This window comes from Pinus tabuliformis, chromosome 8 (assembly GCF_031772625.1).
Source record: "Pinus tabuliformis cultivar Carrire ecotype Pingquan chromosome 8, CPIR1, whole genome shotgun sequence".
Classification (NCBI taxonomy): domain Eukaryota; kingdom Viridiplantae; phylum Streptophyta; class Pinopsida; order Pinales; family Pinaceae; genus Pinus; species Pinus tabuliformis.
The window spans coordinates 529,010,737-529,034,332 of record NC_142294.1 but is presented as its reverse complement, the minus strand read 5'-3'; the positions used below and the strand labels follow the sequence as shown (position 1 = coordinate 529,034,332).

General features: G+C 34.5%; 1 protein-coding gene across 1 annotated transcript; it reads left to right on the top strand.

Annotated features, from left to right (window-relative positions):
• Positions 1-215: 215 nt before the first annotated feature.
• Positions 216-1,766, top strand: LOC149236484 (uncharacterized). Its single transcript, XM_089368924.1, has one exon. The coding sequence runs from the start codon at positions 216-218 to the stop codon at positions 1,764-1,766; it is 1,551 nt and encodes a 516-aa protein (XP_089225050.1).
• Positions 1,767-23,596: the final 21,830 nt, after the last annotated feature.

Here is a 23,596-nt window from a genome sequence, read left to right as displayed (position 1 = left end):
TTCTCCCCCCTTGGTCATCCCATCTCAGGCTTCTCTTGATCCTCCTCTCATCAGGCTTACCAGAAGTTCCTCCAAAGACCATGGAACTTCTAGCGACTTTTACAAAAAACCTGGACCAGGTAGAAAATCGGCCAAGCAGCATAGAGATGAGAATGCTCAGAAAGACATCGCTATGGGCACCCAAACTCCTATAGAGTCTTACATCCTAGGGAAACATGATAAAGAGACAAGTCACAAAGATCCAGGGGGGCGAGCACCTCTCCGTACCCCAAATACCCAATGATGAAAGTCTTGTCTTGGAACAGCAGGGGATTAGGGATCCCTCCAAGGTCTCAACCCTCAGAGAACTTATACATAGTGAAAAACCAGAAATTTTATTGATTCAGGAGACAAAGCAAGATCAGCAAGAAATGAGAGGAATAATAAATCAGCAGAAGCAGTACAAAGGCAGTATCAGTGTTTCAAGAGGAGCATCCAGAGGAATTGCCACTCTTTGGAATCACAGTAAGTGGAACTGCACATCAGAAATTTTACATCAGCATTGGATTAGAACTATTTTGGAAAATAGAATAGACAACCAAACTGCAATAATTTATAATGTTTACGTTTCCAACCACTTTAGAGAAAAGGAATGCTGCTGGGATGACCTTAAGGCAAGTATCGATGGTGAAATAAACTCCAATATTATTGTGGGAGGTGATCTAAATCTTATTTTAGATGCCAACGAAAGACGGGGAGGTTGCTTCTCACTCGATCCCTTCAGAAGTCGTTTGGAAAATATCATGCAAGACCATGAACTTGTGGATGTGGCTCCAAAAAATTGCAGGTACACCTGGACTAATCGCAGGCTGGGCATTGGTAACATAATGGAAAGGCTGGACAGGATTTTAATTAATGTCTCATTTCTTTCTTCCTTCTCAGTGGGGTACGCTAGCATCCTTTCTTCTTCAGCCTCTGATCACTACCCTATAACCCTCACTCTGGAAACCCACTGCCCCCTTGGACCTATCCTGTTTAAATACAGTCCCCTCTGGAATTGTATACCAGTTGTCAAAGAAATTGTTCAGGATACTTGGAATCAGCACGTTGAAGGTTCTCCTAGTTTCATATGGGAAACCAAACAAAGAAGAACCAAGAAGGCTATCAAAGAATGGGCAAAATCCAGTTATAAGGAGCCTGAGGAGGTCAAAAAGAAAATCAACAATGATTTAGACAACATCCAAAGAACAATAGAAGCTCATGGCCTCTCTCAGGAGAATAAGGAACAAGAAAGCATTCTCTATTCACAGCTATGTCACATAAATAGAGAAGAGGAATTAAAATGGAGATTAAAGTCGAGGCAACTTTGGCTGCAAGGGGGTGATAAGAATACAGCCTTGTTTCACAAACATACCACGGCACGAAAAATCAGGAACAACGTAAGCTCTATTTTAGATGCTGAGGGCAATCAGCAAACCACCCAAGAGGCCATTAGAAAGTCTACCACAGAGCATTATAGAGAGCTCCTAACTGAAACAAAAGGAGAAGAGGATTATGCCGACTTTCTTCAATATTTGCCCAATGTAATCACCAAGGAAATGAATGACAGCCTGAATAAAGAAATTGATGAGGAGGAAATTAGAAGAACGATTTGGACTCTCCAGCCTGATAAGGCTCCAAGCCCTAATGGTTTTCCCATTTGCTTCTTTAGGGCGTTCTGGGCATTAATTAAAAAAGACTTGACAAAAATGATCAGATGGATCCAGCGAAAGGGTAAAATAGGATGATATACCAATGCCACTCATCTTGCTCTCATACCTAAAGAAAACCGGCCCTCTTCCTTTTCTCGTTTTCAACCCATTTCCCTCTGCAATTCCTCCTACAATATCCTGACCAAAATCTTAGCCTCCCACCTCAAACCCCTCCTCCCCTCTCTTATCTTAGAAAATCAAGGAGGGTTCCTGGCCAATAGACATATAACTGATTCCATTCTCCTCGTACAAGAAGCCATTCATTCGAGTCATTCTAGGAAGGAGAAAGGGTTCATCCTCAAGCTTGACGTCGCCAACGCCTTCGACAAAGTAAGACACTCCTACCTTATAGCTGTCTTAAAAAAGATGGGATTTGATTCGTCCTTTCTAAACCTCATCACTGCTTGCATCTCTGGGCCCTAGATTTTCCCTCTGGTTAATGGTAGACCGGGTGAAGCTTTTCAATCCTCTCATGGTCTCAAACAGGGTTTCCCTCTGTCTCCTTACCTCTTTATTCTTATGGTTGAATCCTTTAGTCAAGCTTTGGACTTCAACCGAAGGGTGGGCCCCATCATAGGAATTAAATTTGGGAATGGAGTCAAGAATATAAACCACTCGCAATTTTCCAATGACACTTTGCTTATTGGAGGAGCCTCCATCAATATAGCAAGGAGATTCAAGAACCTATTAGTCATTGCCTTGACTTCAATTAGTAACCTAGCCGACTTCTATCTTATCGATCATGCCTCTCTGACTCCTTAGGATAGGCATCTGGATTTTCCGCACCCTCTCTTTGTTCCACCCTCCTATTATATGATAGCCCCTCGTCGTCCCCACCCTTGTATATATTTCTCATATCCCTTCCCCTATTCAGCGCCCTTCCTTTTTTCTGTCCCCCTGCTCTCTCGGATCGGGCATTCTTCCCCAAAGCCTTTTTTTCCTCTCGGTTCTGAATCTCGTTTGAACTCTGAATCCCTGAATTGGTTATTTACCTTTGTGCTAGTTTCTTCCTCCTCTGTCCAACCTCATCTGAAACAGTTCTTAACCGTGATTTGGAGATCCCTTTTCTACCTACTTCATCCGATCTTTGCAATGGCCCGCAGCGAGGACTGCCTCCATTGTGCGGATCTTCAAGCCGAGTTGGAGGAAATAAGAGCTCAACAGAAGATCTTAGACGATAAAATCGACAATCAAAGCTGCATCATCAGCGATAAATATCAACCTGAAATCAATCTTTTTTTGCACAGAGTTTCTTCATTACAAGAGCAGTTTAACCGCCTGTCTAACAGGTGCGGCCATGCGGAAGAGTCCATAGATATTCTGAAATACATGCTGGACAAGTGCAACACAGTTGCTCCAAGCTCCTCAAGCACCAAGAACATTGTTGACGATGAAAAACAGGAGGAATCCACAACATGGCACATTAGTAACATTAATATAGATTAGATATGTTTTGCAAATGCTACCTTTTGTTGCTTCAGTTTGTAAGAGTCTACTTCTGTTTAGACTTTCTCAAAGCCAGAAAAGGCAGGATTAAGGAGAAAATCCCTTTTTGTAACTCCTTTGATCCTTGGCATATCATGTACCTCAGGAGTTTAAGCTCCCTCTTTTTTCTTTTCAAATCCTAATACAGAAACCGATTTTGTTAAAAAAAATAATACAAAACATTAGTTATTCTATTTTTAAAAATTAATAAGAAATTAAACCAGTTTACATCCATTTTAACTTAAGATTTTTCAACCATTAAACTTATTTCGTCGTTCATTTTTATCCTTATTTATACTTAGTAGATTTGGGTTTAAAATTAAATTTATGTAATTATATAATATTAAAATTTGTATGCATAGCTAATTATGATTTTTTATATACAATAAATTTATTTTGTTAATCTAAAAATATACATAAATAAATATTTTTTTGTAAGATTATTAGTATAATTATATTACTATCAAAAGTATTAAATATACATCGATGTTTATCACTACTAGTATCTTACTTTGGAAATTAGAGTAGTAGCATAGGCATAAAATTTTCTAATTGTTCATAGTATTCTCAACTTGAGAGTTTAATAATAAAAAAATTAAATAGAGTACGACATAGAAAAGCATAGAGAGACTAGATAGCATAAAATGACTACTAGAAATTAAAATGATGTTGCATAGAAGTGTCTTGTTGATCTTCATTTTACAGGGGTGTCTTTTAGGTCAAGTGAATGTGGCTTTCTCTCAAAGTCTAATGAAGAAATTTCAATGCTTGTCAGTCTCTTGGCTAACAGTGTGACCTTTTTGTTGAGTTTTTCCACCTTCTTGAGGAGCTCTATCATGAATATGATAATTCTTGTTGTGTATCTACCCTATTTATGAGTATTCTTCCCATAAAAAAATAAAAATAAATAATAATAATAATAATAATATAAAAAACAAAATTATATGCCAATATAGGTTGACAATCTGCATGTAGGAGGAGGCTCTGGCTCTGGTAGAGTTCCCAATGTTTGGGATCCAATCTCTTGTTTCATGCTCCACATGTGTGTAAGGAATGAACCTTTAGGATTTCCTCACTTGCTTTTCCACATCAAAGATAGCTCTCTAAACAACTACAGTGATGATATCCCTGTATCATTCCATTGTTTCTTTGGAAGTTGTTTGAGCTTGAGTGCCATGAATGGAGGGAGGACTAAGTTTGGAGGAGGGGTGGGGACCAAGTCATCATTACCTGCCTATGTGGAGTAGACTAACCATGTTGAGGGGAAAGAAAATAGGGGGCGGGGCGAGAGTGGAGAGTGACTCAGGAGGACAACAAAGAAAGGGGGATGGGAGAAGGGGGGGACATGAGGGAAACTAGGAAACACAGCTCGAGGAGGAGGAGAGAACCAATGCAGAAGGAGGGGGGAAGAGTGGTAGGGAAGAGAAGGACATCGGGATGAGAGACAGCCAGAAAGTTGACTAGAGAGATGGAGGAAGTAACCAGAGGGGGAGTGAGAGGGTAAAACTGCAAGAGATACTAGGATAAAATTCTAAGACAGAAAAATACCCCCCAAGACGATTAAACCTAGCAATGGAAAGAAAATCCAAAAGCCAATAAAACCTAAGAATGAATGAAAACCATTGATAAGAGAATTTGAGGCCGAAATAGAATTACAAAAGGGTAAAACCAAGAAATTGAACCTGCAAGTGTTGGTTGTTCTATGAGATGGCATCAAATATGGAGTGAAAATCCTAAAATAGTTACAGCCCAGGATAGGGACCACACCCTGACCCTCAATTGTTCCATGAATTAACTATGTAAATCCAAGAATTTTAGTTTTTTTTCCGCCCACCATGTATGACTACGTAAATGCATATAGAGGTTCTCTCTCCTTACCAGATGATCTCCTTCTCACCACATTTCGGCATTATTTATCTACCTTCGTCCATAACCTCTTATAATGAGAAAACACCTTCCTTCATTGTACAAAAACCAAGGGGAGTGTACCTTCCCTAAATTATGAAACATTAATAAATTAATAATTAGTAATAACTTCTTAAGAATATTTATTAAAATTTTCAAGAAGTGATTAAAGTAATTATCATAAATAAATAATCTATTATTACTAATTATTTATTTATTCAGAATAATTATTATTATTTATTCATTAAGAATAAATAATTAAATATATTTAACTAAATGAATAAATAAATTATTATTAATAATATTATTTATTTTTATATTTATTAGTTAATAAACCGTATTAAAAAAAATTATAATAAATAAATAATTAGGTCTTAAACATTTATATAGAAAATTAATTTTATTATTATTAATAACTAAAAAAATTATAATAATAAGAAAATCATTCTATTAGGTTTTATTAATATTAGTGATCATTTATTATTAATATTTCTTATAAAATAAATGAATTAACTCACTAGTAACAAAGAATATGTATATAAAATATACTAATAATAAAAATAAATTTATTAAAAAGATAGAAAATTATTAATTTATTACATTTTAAATGATATAGTTTTATTAAATTAATAAAATTTATCTATTTATTATTTTGATGATTTAAGTTTTGTTTTTAATAAAAGCCTTTGGTTTAAATAAAATTAAAAGCAATTAATAAACTACTTTAATTTCTTCATATAAGTATAAATTTATTTTCATGTAGGTTTAGGTTTATTTTTTTGGAAATTAGTCGCTTTTTAGTTTTTTGTTTTTATGCATTGATATTTATCTGGTGTTGATCGGTAAGCTCCTTCTTCAATTTATCACTCAATATTTATGTCCTGAAGATGGATCCTCATTGGGATTCGAAACGTCGACAAGATGCAAATATTACTGTGGATGATCCGAATCACAAATAACCTTATCTTTATTTGGTAGTACCTTGATCTCAAATCCAATTTTGAGAAGTATTTAGCTCCATGTAGTTCATCCAATATTTCATCAATAAACATGATTGGAAATTTGTTCTTAATTGTTATCTTGTTTAGTCGTTGGTAATATATGTGTAGTCTAAACAATCCATCTTTTCTTCAAACTAATACAACTGGAAGAACATATGGACTTCTACTTTTTGTGATATTACCACATTTTACAAGATCCTAGACTAATTTCTCTATTTCAATTTTTTGATGATGTGGTTATCGATATAGTTTGATGTTGACAAGATTTGATCCTGATTTAACTTCGATTGTATGCTTGATTTATTTTTTAGGAGGAAACTTCATTGGAGGGTATTGGAACACTTTCTCGTGCTTTTGAATTAGTTCTTGAACTTCAGGTGACTCTTCGTTAACCTTATTTGAAGTTAGCATTTCTAATTGACGACACTGCACTAAATAAGTTGGTGCTCCCTTCCGAATCATTTTCATCATCTGGGATGATGATACAATTTGATTCTTAGGGGTATGGAACCCATATAACTTGTAGTTATGCCCTTCCCATTTAAATTTTATAAATTGTTTTTGATAATTAGCAAAGTAAGTGCCTAGGGTTTGTAGCCATTGGATACATAGGACCACATCCACTCCTCCTAATGGTACAGTGTAGAATGTAGATTCTAAATTATACTCTTGAATATGTAATTTGACTTTATGGCATTTCCCTAATTTTTCGATTTTATTACCATCAGCTACCATAATCTTCATGTTGGGCATAGGAAATGTGAAAATGTTGCGCCTTTTCGCCATAGCTGAGTCCAAAAAGTTGTGGGTTCTACAAGTATCAATTAGAACCATTACGTTTCTCTTCTTGATATGTCCTTTTAACTTTAATGTATGGGGCTGAGATATACCTTTCATGGCCGATAATGATACTTGTGAAATATTCTCATTATCTGGTTCTAGAAAAAATTATGGAGAATCTCCAATTTCCTCTACATCTAATCTTTCATTGTCTGAATCATTGGTTGCTTCACATGTATACAGGTTCTTGGTTTCTTTTCCCTTAGCACATCTATGTTTAGGGTCCCATTTTTCACCACAACATTTGCACTTACCTTCTTTCATTCTTTGCATTTCCACATTAGTTTTTTCTCCTTCACGAAGATGTGGTGGAACATATTTTGTATTATCCGAGTTCGTAGTTTGGGAAAATATTCATCTCGAATATACTCTTTCAACTTTTGGCCACTGCATCTTTTCGTGCTTCTTTTCAGCAGCTTTTTCCTTCTGTCTTGCTTCTTCTATAGAAGTGATGTCATGAAGCTCAAGCTCAACCTGGAGATGGGGTTTAAGTCTCATGATGTATGATTGAATGAGACGAATTTCTAATAATCTGGGTACTCATGTAGCTAAAGTTTCCCATTCTCTAGTGTATCCATCCACATCTCATTTTTGTTGCAGTCTGGTGAGTGTTGAGAACTCTTCTTCCTTGACACACTGGAACCTCTTAAAGAATGTGTTTTTGAATTTCTTCCAACTAATAGCAAGTGTCGTCTTTTCCCACCACATATACCAATTATATGTTTCACCTTCCATTTTCATGGATGCATGTCTGATCTTTTCATCATCATTTTCAATACCGTAAATCTCGAAATATTATTCCGCTTTATTGAACCATGCAACATTGCATTTCTCATTACCTTCAAATTTGGAGAGCTCAAGCTTTTTTCTTTGTTGCTATGCAGAAATTGGTGGAGTAAAGAAAGGGTATTGATTTGAGAACTGCATATTTGAGTATTGATTCCAGAGCTACATATTTTGAAAATTTGTGTTACTATTTTTTTTATTGGGGATGGAAGATGCATTTGGAGACGCGAGGTTCAAATGTGATTCTGATGAGTTTGATGTATCTGAAGAATTTGGATGCTGAGTAGCTTCATTATTCTGGGGTATTGGATCAGGGGTAATTTTCAACTTTTCACAAATACAGTTCAACATCGTCATTGCTTGATTATGATTTTGATCCACCTTATTTGAAAGGATCGCATGATCCTTTTTAAATTCGTTATGATTTTTCTCGAGTTGACTCTCTATTCTCTTCGTTGTATCCTGGAGCTCCTTGATTTCATTGGAATGTCTGGTAACCTTATTCTCAAGATCAATCAATTTTTTACTAAAATAAGTCATCGTCATTGATGAAGACATTGAACAGGTATGTGGTGGTGTATATTTATCCAGGTTTAGCCATTTCCTTAACTTGACCCTAAATTTTTTTTGTATAACTATTTATTTATTATTATTATTAAATAATTATAAACAATATAATTTAATAACTATAAAGATTTATTTTTAATAAACTAAATAATTAGTAACAATATAATTTAATAACTATAATGTATTTTTTAAGTTATACTATAAGCCACTATATAGTTATAACTATAAAGTATATAGCTGACAGATTGGAACACAATGGTCAGGGCTCGAGTAGGAAAGGTGGACGTGCGGTCAGAGATGATGGCATCGTGAGGTGAGTTGATTTTATGTTTTGAAGTTGTCGTGAACAGAGACATGGTGCAACGTCTTTACCAGTGGAGATGGTGGAACACTATGGACGCGCGACAGACAGTGGAAATGGGAATGTAGGGCAGCGGATTTGCAGGGAGCTAGGTGGTAGGGATATAGTGAAGGGGCACAACAGAGACATGGTGAAGGGGCACGATGGGGAGTAATATGAATTTGGGACGATGGGTGCCAAGAGACAATGAATTACCAGTTGAGGAACGAATATACTTTGATACCACCTGGAGCATAAAAACTCAGAAATGACAAAATTATATAGATTTTATTAATTATTCAATGATCGTTGTTTACAGTGAGGGTCCCTGGCTTATATACCTCCATGGGCACCCTTTTGGGAAAGTGCATGATATTATGATCATGCCCTTTTGTCTAATTAACCTAAAATTAAATAATTTTTACATAACATATATTATGAAAGACATTAATATTATGTTTTGTATAATATCTACCCCAACCTCCACCTTCAATCTCACTCTCTCCCTCATATCTCATATTATTAATGAGGGTTGGGGTGGGGAGAAATATTATGAAAAACATTTTGGGGGTGGGGAGAGATGTTATGCAAGTCATACTGTATTATGTTTTTCATAATATATTCCCCTCACCATCACCATCATATTATTATGAGGGTGAGGGTGTGGGGTGACATAATATCTACCTAACCCCCAATATATTAATATGAGGGTGTGTGTTGGTGGTTGGGTGTGATATTGTGCAAAACATATTAATATTTTTTACATAATATCTACCCCACCCCCAATATGTTAATATGAGGGTGTGGGTATCGGTGGTTCGGGTGTGATATTATGCAAAACATATTAATAATTTTTGCATAATATCTACCCCTACTACCAATATGTTAATATGAGGGAGACAATGGAGGTAGATGTTATGCAAAATATATTAATATGTTTTGCATGACATCACCTCCCACCCACAATACATTTTGTATAATATCTAGCCCCACCCCTTAATATTTTTTGCATAACAACTCCCCCCACCCTCACCAATATTAGTAAAGTTTGATGTAAGAGGAGAGATTATGTGAAACATATTATTCAAGGTGGGTGTGGGGGTGGGGATGGGGGGAGATGTTTTTGGAAATACTGAGGGGGGTGAATCAATATTTCATAAATTTCAACAATTTAAGTATAAAAAAAATTAACCAATAAATTCACATCAAGGAACACACAATATATATGAACAATATATTTATATTATAGGGGAAGCTACAACTTCCAGATTTACCAGCTATGACTGGAAGGGATACAACCCAAAGATTTACTATCTCCCACTGGAAGGAGGTGAGAACCTCCTGAAGGAAGCTACAGCTTCCTTCCCTAGCACCACCTTGTCACCCTATAAATAAAAGATAAAATAAAATCCTCTTAGGATCCCATACCAAGAAAAATGACCCAAATACAATAAGATACACTCATTTCTATCTCTGCCTGAACATATTCAACTTCTAGAACTGCTCCAATAAGTTTTCCATGGTAATTATGTCCTCTAATGCAACAAATTAAATCTAGTTCATACCTCCAAAATGCTCCAAGAATGCCTTGAATTCCTGCATAAGAATGAAACCAAGAATTTCTTCAAGGATTGATTTCAAATACAACTTTAAGTACTGCTCCATGTGTCTTCAAACTCTACTCCAAACTTATCAAAGATTGCTCCAAAACTTCATCAGGGGATAATTTTGTTATAACACTTCTTTAAGTATCAATACATGGACAATCTCTACTTCAACCTTCTACAGGACTGATATTAAGGTCTGCTACAAGGCAACTTTAGTATCTACTCCAAAATGATGCCTTTGATTTTCCCTAGGTTGTAACTTGACTTGCAACAAGTATTCTTGATACCATGTTATAAACTACCTTAGACAAGATTTAAATAACACAATGAAAACCATTAAGATCAACCTCTCAAAATGTCTCAGAAAATTATGAACTTTGATCAACTTAAAATTGCTTCAATTGTGAGGCTTGAACCACCCACATTATCAACCTTGTATTAGCTTCAAAATTGGTCTTAGGTATACCTCAAACTGCCTCAGAATGTACCCTAAATAGAACCAAATATGACCTCAGAAGGAAAGGCTATAGAAGGCCTTAGTTGTCTACTTCAGGGGTCTGAATAAGGCCTCAAGAAATTTGACGTCCTACCTCAAAGATGTCAAAAATGGGCTTAGAATAATCAGACCAGCCTCAAGATGACAACCTTCTTCACATAATTTGGACCATCCTCAGGATGAAAACCTTCTTCACAGAATTTGGGCCAGCCTCAGGATGACAAAATTCAAACTAGAAATAGTGGAGGTAATACTTAGAAAACGACCACACAAAAAAACAAAAAACAAGATAAAAATCCCTTCTTGAATTTCGACCTTCTTCGGATATTCAATATGGCTCAGACTTCATACTAATTCAATTATTGTTGCCTCAGATCATTTGAATTGCTTGCCACAAATTCCCAATGAATAGGTATATTTATACATATTGAGGAGGCCTAATGGGGTCCACCTAATCAATAAACATGCACCAACTCTTGTTGGCCGACCTATGATTTTCCCGTACAAATATATAAAATATTTTCCAACAAAAATAATTTTTCCAAGCCGACTTGTAAGAGGGTAAGTTGTCCTTTAAGAGGAGGCTCAAACTACATAAAAATATTTATTTTGTTTTTCATAACATCTTGTTTCCTAGATACTTGGACATGTGGTAATATGACTACAATTTAGGTTTTCCTTTAAGGGAAATGATGACTTTTTGAGTCCATGAATTCTTGGGCCAAGAATCCATTTGTTTGGGTCATCAATCTTCAGAAAGAAATATCTCTCCAATCAAATGGACCCACAATATCTGCCACCTATCAAATGAAATGGCATGACAAGGGCTACCAATCTTGGAGGTCCTTATATCCAAATTCAATTGATTTATGCATAAAAATAATAATAATAATAATAAAATAAAAATAAAAACAAAAATAAAAAATAAAAAATAAAAAATAAAAATAAAAATAAAAATAAAAATAAAATAAATAAATAAAATAAATAAATAAAAATAAATAAATAAATAAATAAAAATAAATAAATAAATAAATAAAAAATAAAAATAAAAATAAATAAATAAATAAATAAAAAATAAACATAAACATAAACATAAATAAAAAAAAATACTGGCTCATTCACCCTTTAACATCAATGACAAATTCTTCTAACAATCTCCCCCTTTGCCATTGATGTCAACACTCATGCTCCCCTTGTCATCATCCTCCCCCGGTCTCCATTTTCCACTTCCTTTTCTCTCCCCCTTTGACATCAATGGCAAAGGGTGACTTATTTATTTGGGGCTACTCCCCCTAAACATATGGCACTCAACATGACTTTTGTCTTCTTATCCTTCCCTTCTTTGTTGTCCATACAACTCTTTTTCTTGGTTGCAATTTTCTTCCACTCTGCTTGATTTAAAATGTATATGTTGTTTGATCTTCTTGTGGGCGATTGCAACCAATCTTCCTGAGTATTCCTCTTTGATTTTGCACTTTCGAGAGTCAAATAATAGATTACACCCTTGATGAGACATCTTTCCAACAATAAGAATATTGTGCTTCAAATCCTTAACTAGCAAACATTTTGTGCCTTCATATGCTTGCTTCCAAGGCTTGTTACACCTTTTCCAAGTATCTTAACAGAAGAGTTATCTCCAAACGCAACATTGCTACCTTTTTCTTTTAGGTTGAAAAAATTGTTTTGATCTCCAGTCATATGTGTTGAGCATCCACTATCTATGTACCATTCACCATCTCCATCTTCAACGATCAATGCTAGATTGAAATTTTCCTTCTTTTTCTTCTCCCATGTCATAGTTGGCTTCTCTTTCTGCATGACTGGAGCATTCCCTTTCACAAGCTTGAAATCCCATGCCTTCTAAACAAGATTATTCCACTTGTAGAATATAATGTTTTGGTTCATTAGTGGTTCAAATGGATTGTAGTTTCCATGGAAATTTCTAGGTATAAATCCATAATCATTCTTGCTCCTTGCATAATTGTATCTTATATTGATTTTACAATGAATTGCTTTATTCCCAAAATTTCCACAAGAGTAACAATGACCAAGAAATATATTTTCATACCTGGGAGAGTAAAATGGTCTTCCTAAGTTGTTTTTCCTTGGAGGAGGTCCAATCCATTGCTAATCATCATTGTAATGGATCTTCTTGGGAACATCAACAAAAATTCTTGAAGCAACAACATTTATAGATTCTCCTTTAAAGGTTTGAAGCTTGTGTCCTCCTTGCTTGAAAATATGCCTTCATAATCAAGACATGTTTTATCACCTAGAAATATTTGACATCTAAGAATGTTATCTAGCACTAGTGCATTATTCAAGTTCTTGTTAAGCTTATCAACTTTAGTCCTCATTGTCACAATTTCCTCTTCCAATGTCTTACAATCTTATTCTTTCTTCATCATGTGTGTCTTTATTTTTTCCTCAGCTCTATTTGTTTCTTCAAGTTGAACCTTAAAGGGGATAATTTCTTCATCGTGTTTTTCAAACATGCTTTTCAAGTCTCTATTTTTATTTCTAAGCTTGGCATTTTCATTTTCACCATTCTTCAACTTTTCAAAGATCTTTGTCTTCTTGTTCAGTCTTTGAATATTTTCTGAGTCCCAATAAAGAATCTATTCTTATATTTGGTTCATCATCATCCAAATAATTTACCTCTTCATCACCATGATCATTATCTTGATTTCATTGGGTTAAGAAGAGAACTTCTCTTGCATCCCCTTCTTTTGTGTCACTTTCATCTTAAGAACTGCTAGCTTCTTTAAAATGAATTTTATTCTTATGGAAGTTTTTATTTTCCTTAAAATGAAATCTCTTAACATAACTACCTATTATGCCACAATCGAAACATTTAAAAAGTAACTTACCTTTGTGTTTTCTAGTTCCTCTTTTGAGCTTCCTAATGAAATTTGCTTCTTCTATATCTGATTCGTCATTTGGATTTCCTTTGACCTTGAGTTATTTGTCTCTTTTCTTCTTTGTGGCTTTAAAGCTTCTTTTGTGGTTGGTGTTCCATATTCTGTATCTATTCTATTTTTGTATGATGTAGGAGTGTTATGTAATTCTTCCATTTTCATTTTGGTCAAGTTCTTAGTTTCTTCTATGGCAGATACCTTAGCATCGTATCTTAATGGAATCGATCTCAGGACCTTTTGTACAATCAAAGGATCTTCAAATTTTTATCCTAATCCTCTAATGGAGTAGACAACTTCATCTACTCTAAGTAAGTAAGTCAAAATATCTTTTTTTTTCATCCATTTTCAGACTTTCAAACTGAGCTCTATACTTTTGAAGTTTGACCTAATTGACCTTATCATGACCTCCATACAAAGTTTTAAGTGTATCACAAATTTATTTGGCTATGGTGCAGGACATCACCTTGGACTTAATGGTTCTTGACAATCCACCGAATGGTATGAAGATCTTTTGAATTACAACTAACAACTTCTTTTCACCCGGATCAGTTAGAGGATTTTCAAGAAATTTGTAGCCATTTACGATGGAGATCCAAACATCCTCTCCTAAAGCCTTCAAGTAGGTTTCCATGAAACTACTCCATTATGGATAATAATTTCCATCAAACACCATAATTGTTCTTGAATAGATGCCTACCATTCTCATATCTACTCATGATCTTCTCTCCAATGATTAGACTATTAGAGGGTAACCTACTCTAATACCAATTGTTGGAAATGCTTTTGGGTGGGGGGGGGGGTGAATCAGTATTTCATAATTTCAACATTTTAAGTATCAAATAATTAAACAATAACATCACATTAAGGAACACAATATATATGAAAAATATATTTATATTAAAATGGAAGCTATAATTTCTTAATTTACCAACTACGAATGGAAGGACTACAACCTTGAGATTTACCAGCTCCCACTAGAAGGAGGCAAAAATTTCTTAAAGGAAGCTACAACTTCATTCCCTAGCACCACCCTGCCACCATATAGAATAAAAGATAAAATAAAATCTTCTTGGGCTCCCATACCGAGGACAATGACCCAAAAACAACAAGATACAATCACTATTATCTTTTTCTGAACATATTCAACTTCCAATATTGCTCCAATAAGTCTTCCATAGTAATTTTGGCATCTAATGCAACAAATTAAATATAGTTCATACCTCCAAAAGACATCTCCAAGAATGACTTCATAGAAAGCCTTCAATTCCTACTTAAGAATGACTCCAAGAATTACTTTAAGGACTGCTTACAAAGACAACTTCAAGTAGTACTCCAAGTGTCTTCAAACTTTGCTCTGAACTTGTCAAAGCATGCTCCAAAACTTCATCAGGGGCTGATTTTGTTATAACACTTCTTCAAGTATCAAGGCATGCCAATCTGTACTTCAAGCTTCTACATGATTGATATTAAGGTATGCTATAAGACAACTTCAATATCTGCTCCAAAATTATGCCTCTGATTTTCCCTAAGAAGTAACTTGAATTTCCACAAGTGTTCTTGAGACCAAGTTACAGTTTTCTTAGACAAGCTTGAGATAACACAAGCAAAACCCTTAAGATCACCCTTAAGATGAATTTGACATGTCTCTCAAAATGTCTCAGAAAATTATGAACTTGGATCATCTTCAAACTACTTCAATTGTGAGGCTTGAATCACCCACAATATTATCCTTGTATTTGGCTCAAAATTGGTCATATATACACCTCCAAAACTGCCTCAAATGTACTCTAAATAGGGTCAATGATGACCTCAGAAGGAAAAGTTGCAAAAGGCCTAAGGTGTGTACTTCAGAGGTCTGAATAAGTCCTCAGAAAGGACGAGGTTTTGCCTCAGAGAGGCTGAAAATGACCTCAAAAGAATCCAGACCAACCTTAGGATGAGAACGTCCTTCATATAATTTGGAACAACCTCAGGATGACAAAATTCAAACTAAGATAGTGAAGATAATGTTCAGAAACCCACCAAAAAAAAGGATAAAAATCCCTTCTTGAATTTTTACCTTCTTCATATATTCAATATGGCTTAGACCTCAGACTACTTCTTCATTTATTGTTGCCTTCGATCATCCAAATTGCTTGCCACAAATTCCCAATGGCTAGGTATACTTATACATATTAAGGAGGCCTAATGGGGCTGACATAATCCATGAATAAGCACCATATTTTACTAGAGCCAACCTATGATTTTTCCCATACAAATATATAAAGTATTTTTCGAGGGTGAATTCTTTGAGCAGACTTGTGGTGTTGCCATGGGCTCCCCCCTTTCCCCGATTGTTGCGAATCTTTTTATGGAAGATTTCGAAGCCAAAGCTTTAGCCTCGGCTCGTCTCCTTCCCAAGCTTTGGAAAAGGTATGTAGATGACACTAATGTCATCTGGTCCCATGGCCAAGAGGAGCTTGATCGCTTCTTCAATCACCTCAATGGTCAGTCCTCTGCCATTAAGTTCACCATGGAGAAAGAAGTCGATGGTTGCCTCCCTTTCCTAGATATTCTTATTTCGAGGAATAAGGACGGCTATCTCTCCCACTCTGTGTTCCGGAAGAAAACGCATACTGAGCAGTATCTGCATGCCGATTCCCATCATTTCCCTGCTCAGAAGATAGGTGTCCTTAACACCCTCGCTACTCGAGCCCTCAGGATTTCTGATAATGAGAGCTTTGATAAGGAGAGATCCCATCTCCTTGATGTCTTTGTGGAGAATGGATATAGTAGACGCCTAGGTCAGAAGGCTTTCCTTAAAGCATCTAGGAATGCAGCTATTAAAAAAGAACCTAAGGAACGCCGAATAGGGGTCCACCTTCCCTATGTCCAAGGAACCACGGACAAGATTGCTCGAATCCTTAAGAGGTATGATATTCCCTCTTCTTTTAGACCCCTCAACACGATTCGTAATTCCCTCCGATCTGTGAAAGATCCCGTTAACCCCAAGGACATGAAGGGTGTCTACTTGATCCCTTGCTCTTGTGGGACCCCCTACATCGGGGAAACGGGGCGCTCCATCCATCAGAGGATCAGCGAACATGCAGCTGACCTAAGACATGGGAGAACCAAGTCTTCAGCGTTAGCAGAGCATGTGGTGAAGACCAAGCATCATGTTTGTATTGAGGAGGCTAAGGTGGTTGCCAAGGTTGCCCAGTTCCATCATCGTAAACTCAGGGAAGCTATTGAGATTGAAAGAAGACCTAACAATCTCAATAGAGATGACGGCTGGAAGATCAGTAGGTGTTGGATCCCTGCCCTTTCATCTTAGTTCCCCCCCCCCTTTCATCTTTTTCGCTTTCGTCGTTCCCCTGGAGCCCTCCTGTCTCCTTTGGTTTATCCTTCTTGCTCTGGACTCTTTCCGGTCCTTCTCCTTCTAAGTTGTATCGTTCCTTTCCCGCCTTTGCCGAGTTGATATTGGTTTTCATATTCTTAACAGTTTTTTATTTACTCATTATTATTTTTATTTTTTATCTATTTTATATGATCTTTATGTATATTTTTATGTATTTATCTATTAACGAAAATATATTAATAATATCAGTATTATTTATTCGTCCCCCCCTTTTTTTCTGTTTGATATTGGTACTTATATTATTAACAAATATATATTTACTTAGTTTTATTATTAGTATTTTTTTTTTTTTTTTTTTTTTTTTTTTTCGGCTGGTTCACGGACCCTGGTCAGTTGATCCGCTACTCCAGGTTCGAGAAATCTGGGTGGACCCCACCCGAAGGGGGTCCACCCCTCGGTCACCACAGACCTAACCCCAAGAGCTTTCGGGTTTCGACCCTGTGACCTCCCATTGGCGAGGCCCCAACTTGACCGATTGAGCTAACCCTTGGGGCTAGTTTTATTATTAGTATTTATATATATATATAATTTATTTATTTTATTTATCTATTAACGTATACATAATATTATTATTATTATTATTATTATTATTATTATTTTATTTTTATTTTTTCCGTAACTAGCCTTTATATATTGTTATTATTTTATATAGTTATTAACGAATATATATTTTACTATTTCTTTCATAACTAATTTATATTATTTTATATCTTAATTATATTATTATTGTTATTTCTATCTAATTTTTCGTAACTAACTTTTATATAGTGTTATTTTACAATTTATATTTTAGCGAATATATATTATTTTCATTTTTATTTATGTTTTTTTTATTATTTCTTTAATCTATTTATTTATCTACTAACGAATATTTATTATTATTATTTATTTAATTGCTTATTTTTATTTTTATTTATTTAACTATCAACTTACATTTACCTTAGGTATAAAATGTTAGGTCTCCATTATAACTATTTCCCTTTAATAATAATTTTTAATTATTAAATTAATAATGTAACCCCCTCTAAATAATCCATTTGACTTTTTGACTGTCCCTTGGTCAAATCTAGCCGTTGATCTAGATAGCTGTTGGAGGCCCTGCTCAGACTATTTAACTTGCAAAGCTGGATCTGTTTCTTCAACTTGTCCTGACGATGAGCCACACTTGCTGGCTCGAAACGCGTCGACAAAGATCTCTTTCTATATGTGATTTACGCCGAAGCTCTTCTTACAAATATTAGACCACTTCATCAAGTTTTCGAGGGAAATATATATATATATATATATATATATATATATATTCAACTCATATTTTCAACTTATCTCCCTATGATTTTACTCAAGTTTCGAGCGGGAGCACTTGCTGGATGCAGAATTTAATTTTGCATCCAAGGAGTAACCATGTTGCATAGTTTTTATAGACCTTACTACATGACAAATGTGAAATACATGAAAAATGTTATTGCAATCACATTTTTCATGTAGTAGGGTCCAACAAAAGTATGTAACATGGGTACTCCTTGGATGCAAAATTAAATTTTGCATCCAACAAGTGCTCCCACTTGAAATTTGAGTAAAATCGTAGGGAGATAAGTTGAAAATATGAGTTGAAAAAATAGTTTTTTTTTTATATATTTGCCTTTTTATCAAAAATGGTGAATCATCCCCCATGGTTGACATCATCATATTAAATCTTATTGGTTCTTATAAAGTTGGTTTTTGTTGTACATTTTTGTTTTGAGGCTCATTTTTTACCTCAAAATTTCTCTAATCATAAAGAAGATATGAGGATAGTCTAATAAGTTTCTTGTTTTTGTTGTTGTATGTTTTATTCATATGTCTCAATATTCTAAGATGGTATTCTTATGACGCTCACAAGCACACATCACAGAAAGTTTTTATCGGTGATTGCAAACAACTTTTAGTAGTAGGTTCTAGTAATGTTAAAGTTCTTAATGGTATATTGAAAGATGTTTTTCATGTTCAAGGCATGCCTACCAATTTCCTTTTCATTTATAATGCATGTCAAAGTAGTTTTTTACAATCCTAATGAACATAATTCTAGTTTATATAAATTTACTAGTTTTCATTCAACTAAAAACAACCATTTTATTCTTATGTTGCTCATGTTGATGAACAAAGTAAATTATGGCATGAAATATTAGGTCACTTGAATTATGGTAAAATGAAAATGTTATCTAAAATGGTACTTGTCTTACCTCCTATTTCTTCCACTAAAGGTGTTTTTGAAGGTTTTGTGCTTGGTAAACATCATATGGAAATGTTTGATAAAGGTAAAGCTTGGCATGCTAAAGAACAATTGTAATTAATTCATAGTGATATATGTGGTCTGCTTGAAACTCCTATGTCTCATGCTATCTATTTTCTTACTTTTATTAATGATTATAGTAGAAAATATTGGATTTATTTTTTGAAACATAAAATTGAAACCTTTGGTAAATTTCAAAAATTTAAATCCATGGTTGAAAATGAATCTAGTAAAAATATTAAGACATGAAACTATTAATGAGGGGGGATTCACTAAAAATGAATTTACTGCATATTTATCTAAGCATGGTATTTAACATCAAATGACTATTCCTTATACACCTCAACAAAACAATGTAGTTGAAAGGAAAAATAGAACTTTGGTTGAAATGGCTAGATGTATGCTTTATTTTGGAGAATTACATGAAAGGTTTTGGGTTGAAGTCATTTGTTGTGCTAACTATATTTTAAATCAAGTTCCTACTAAGGCAATTTTGCAAGTTACTACCGAAGAAAAATGGAATGGAAGAAAACCCGACATAAGTAACTTTAAGATATTTGGCAATGAATTTTGGGTCCATATTCCTAATGACAAAGGGAAAAAGTTAAATCCCAAGTCTCAAAAATGTGTTTTCATTAGCTATAGTGAGAATTCTAAAGCATGTAGGCTATTTGATCAATCTACCAAAGGTGTTATCATCTGGAAAGATGTTCAATTTAATGAACTTTCTCCTCCCCCTAAGTTTTTTTTGGACCTCATGTAACCTTGAATTTTCCTTCATCTTTTGTTACTCCCATCTCAGTTAATCCTTCTTCTAGATCTATCCCTAATATTGATCCTAGTTCACCTACCTCTTCTAGTGATCCTCCTAAATGTTCCAAAGATAATAAAGTGGTTCATGCAATTAACCCTTTTCCTGTTTGGGCTTGTAAAACTCTTGAATCTACAAGTTCTAAGACCAATATTCCTTCCAATACTTGTCAAACTAGAATTTAATTTTGTCTTATGACTAAAGTTTTTGGCTACAAATGATCCTTCCATATATGCTCAAGCTAAGGACAATCCTGAATGGGAAAAAATGATTATAGAATATGACTCACTGGTGAATAATAAGACTTGGACTCTTGTTCTCCTTCCTCCTAGATGGAATTTAATTGGTTGTAAATGAATATATAAGGGAAAGTTTATTGCACAAGGACAATTATAAAACATAAATCCTAGTTTGTGGAGAAAGGATTTTCTCAACAAGAAGGTATTGATTATAATGAAACTTTTCCTCTAGTGGCTAAAATGAACACTATAAGAACCAGTGTTTCTCTTTTTACATCTACGAATGGGAACTACACCAAATGGATGTCAAAAGTGCATTTTTGAAGGGTGATCTTCTTGAAGACATTTATATGCAATAACCACATGGTTTCATCACTAGTGAAACTTAAAGTTTGGTATTCAAACTAAAAAAGTCTTTATATGGTCTTAAGGAGGAACGTAGAGCTTGGTATGAGAAAGTTTATACTTATTTCTCGAAGAATGGTTTCAAACAATGTATATTCAGTTTGAATCTATATGTAAAGCACTTTGGTAATGAAGTCTTCATTATTGTATTTTATGTGGATAATTTTAATAATTACGGGAATCCAATTTGCTTTTATATAGGAATCAAAGAATAACCTTAAGAATCAATTTGAAATGATAGATTAAGCATATTGCACTATAATTTTATGGGTCTTCAAATTTGGCATATGTCTAATGATATATTTCTTTTATATCCTAAGTATGGACAAATCTACTTGCTTAATTCCATATAATGATTGTAATCCTTCACTGGTGCCATTTCAGTCCGATGTAAAATTAATTGTTAATTATCCTACTCCCCTTGTTGATGCTACTCTTTCTTGTAAGCTTGTGGGTACTTTGAAATATTTGACACACAACTAGCCTGATATCTCTTTTGTTGTTAATATGGTCTTGAGGTTTATGCACAAGCCTCATGAAATCCATTGGCAAGCAGCAAAGAAAATTCTCATATATATACAAGGGACAATGAATTATGGTATTTTCTATTTAAGTAAGGCTACGATTTCTCTTCTTTGTTAAATAGATATTGATTGGGAAAGTGATGGTGCATATAGGTGGTCTACTATGGGGTACATCTTTAAGGTTGGTTTAGGTATGATTTCTAACTTTGAGAACCTTTTTCTCTTTCTTCTTATGAAGCAAAGTAGAGGGAAGCTAAGGAAGAAGCTAAAGGAGTAGTTTGGTTATGGCATATTCTTACCAATCTTGGACTAGTTCATAAATTAAATATAGAGTTAATATGTGACAAGGAGAGTGCAATTCAACTTGCATATAATCTATTGTATCACTCCAAAACCAAACACGTTGATCATGATACTCACTACATTCAAGATCTTGTTGTGGATGCTAGTATTTCTTAAAGTATTGTCCCACAGAGTAATAAGCAACAAATTTCTTCACCAAATCCATCTCAGAGGTAAAGTTTGTGTGACTATGAGGGTTTTTTGGAATGTGGAAAGTTGTCATCAAGGAAGAGTGTTGATGTAATTCCATTTTCCTCCAAAGGTGTTCCTTCTCCCTAGTCATCATTCAAGGGAGTGTTGGCTTTTGTTACTTTGGAAAGTAGTAATGTCTAGTGTTATGTTAGAAAAATTAATTTTATGTAAGAGTTATGCCACATTCACCATGGAGTAAATTCTCTTGTTATCATTTATTATATAAAGATGTTAAATTATCCCCTAGGGGGGGCAGCTCGATTGATGATCGTCATGATATGAAGTGTTTGTGAAGTGAGTGGTTCAAGGTTCAAATCCCCCCTGAAAACCACATGGGCCATGCATGGGGATGTAGGTTTAGTGGTAGTGATCAGAATCAACCCCATGTTATGCAAGTACGAGCCCAACCCAATTCTTGATTCATCTAAACACAAATGTGTGTGTGTGTGTGAAATTATATTTATCCAACTTTTATTACTGGGATGTAATTCCTCCATATCTCTTGGTATATAATATAGGTAAGAGAGACCCATGAGAGAGATGAACAAAGGAAAAAGTATTATCTTTGTAAATGGTAAAGCATTTGTGTAGGTTCTATCAAGTGTAAGATTGGATATTTCTTATGGATAAAGAAGACAATACCTTCCTGTGAATGTTTCCCACATTCGGGTTTTATCATGTATATCTGGTGTACTCTTTTGTTCTCTAATCTCTTTCTTACTTTGATTAAATATTGTTGTTATATGAATAGGAATATAGACCAGTAAAGTTCTTGTGTTTAATATTTTTGTATGTTTATTCATATACCTCAATATTCTAACAACGACAAGATCCCAACTCTACAAAAAATAAGAAGGTGCCATATGGAGATTAAGGAGAATGTATGTCAAGATTTATTAGTAAGGAAACAACACCAAGTTTGAGATAGAGAAAAATGTATTTAAGGTAATAGAGAAAGAAGTAGCTACCACCATCTAAGAGAGAAGTTGGCAGCAAAAACTATAAGAGTAATTTAAACAATTAGATGACATATTGAGATTAAGAAGACAAATTTCCAAGAGAACAAGTCAAAAAGGGGGTGCTTCAGACATGAAGAAGATGAGAGAAACCCCACCATGGCATTTATCCTACCAACATGATGAATTTGTAACCTAGTGAGAAGGTTATCAACCAATTGTATAATTATTATATATTTAATTAGAGAGAACAATAGATAGAGATAATGATTTTTCCTATTGGGTTTCAATGTTAATCCCTATATAATGTGTGATTATGTTGTCCTCTAGTAATTGAAGTAGTTGAATAGTGGAACAAAAGAAAAAGATGAAGAAGAATTAGAATTATAAGAGGGTAACTAAGAACGTGAACGTGATTCCATAAAAGTTTGTAATGGAGAATATGATCACAAGACAATCTTGAGGAGATGAAGAATTATGGAGAAGCTAATGAAGATGAAGATGTTGATCATAGAATGAGCATATTCAAATCTTCCAACTAGGGAGATGTTTGTGGAAGAGTAAGTGTCGTAGAATGAGTGAAAAGATATTGTATAATGAACATAAGAAGATGTAGATTATTGAGATGAGAAAGAATTCCTTGGTTTTTTTTTCTTATAAAGAAGAGGAAGAAGTTAGAGTGGTTGAGTTAAAGAAGGTGAAACATAGGAGGAGTACTTTATGTTGTGTGGTTTCAAGCAAAGAGAGGTTCAGTAAACCTACAAATCATATTAGACATCAAGACTG

What these genes read in the sequence shown, in the direction of transcription:
- LOC149236484 (XM_089368924.1), top strand. Translation starts at nt 216, where the DNA reads ATGATAAAGAGACAAGTCACAAAGATCCAGGGGGGCGAGCACCTCTCC.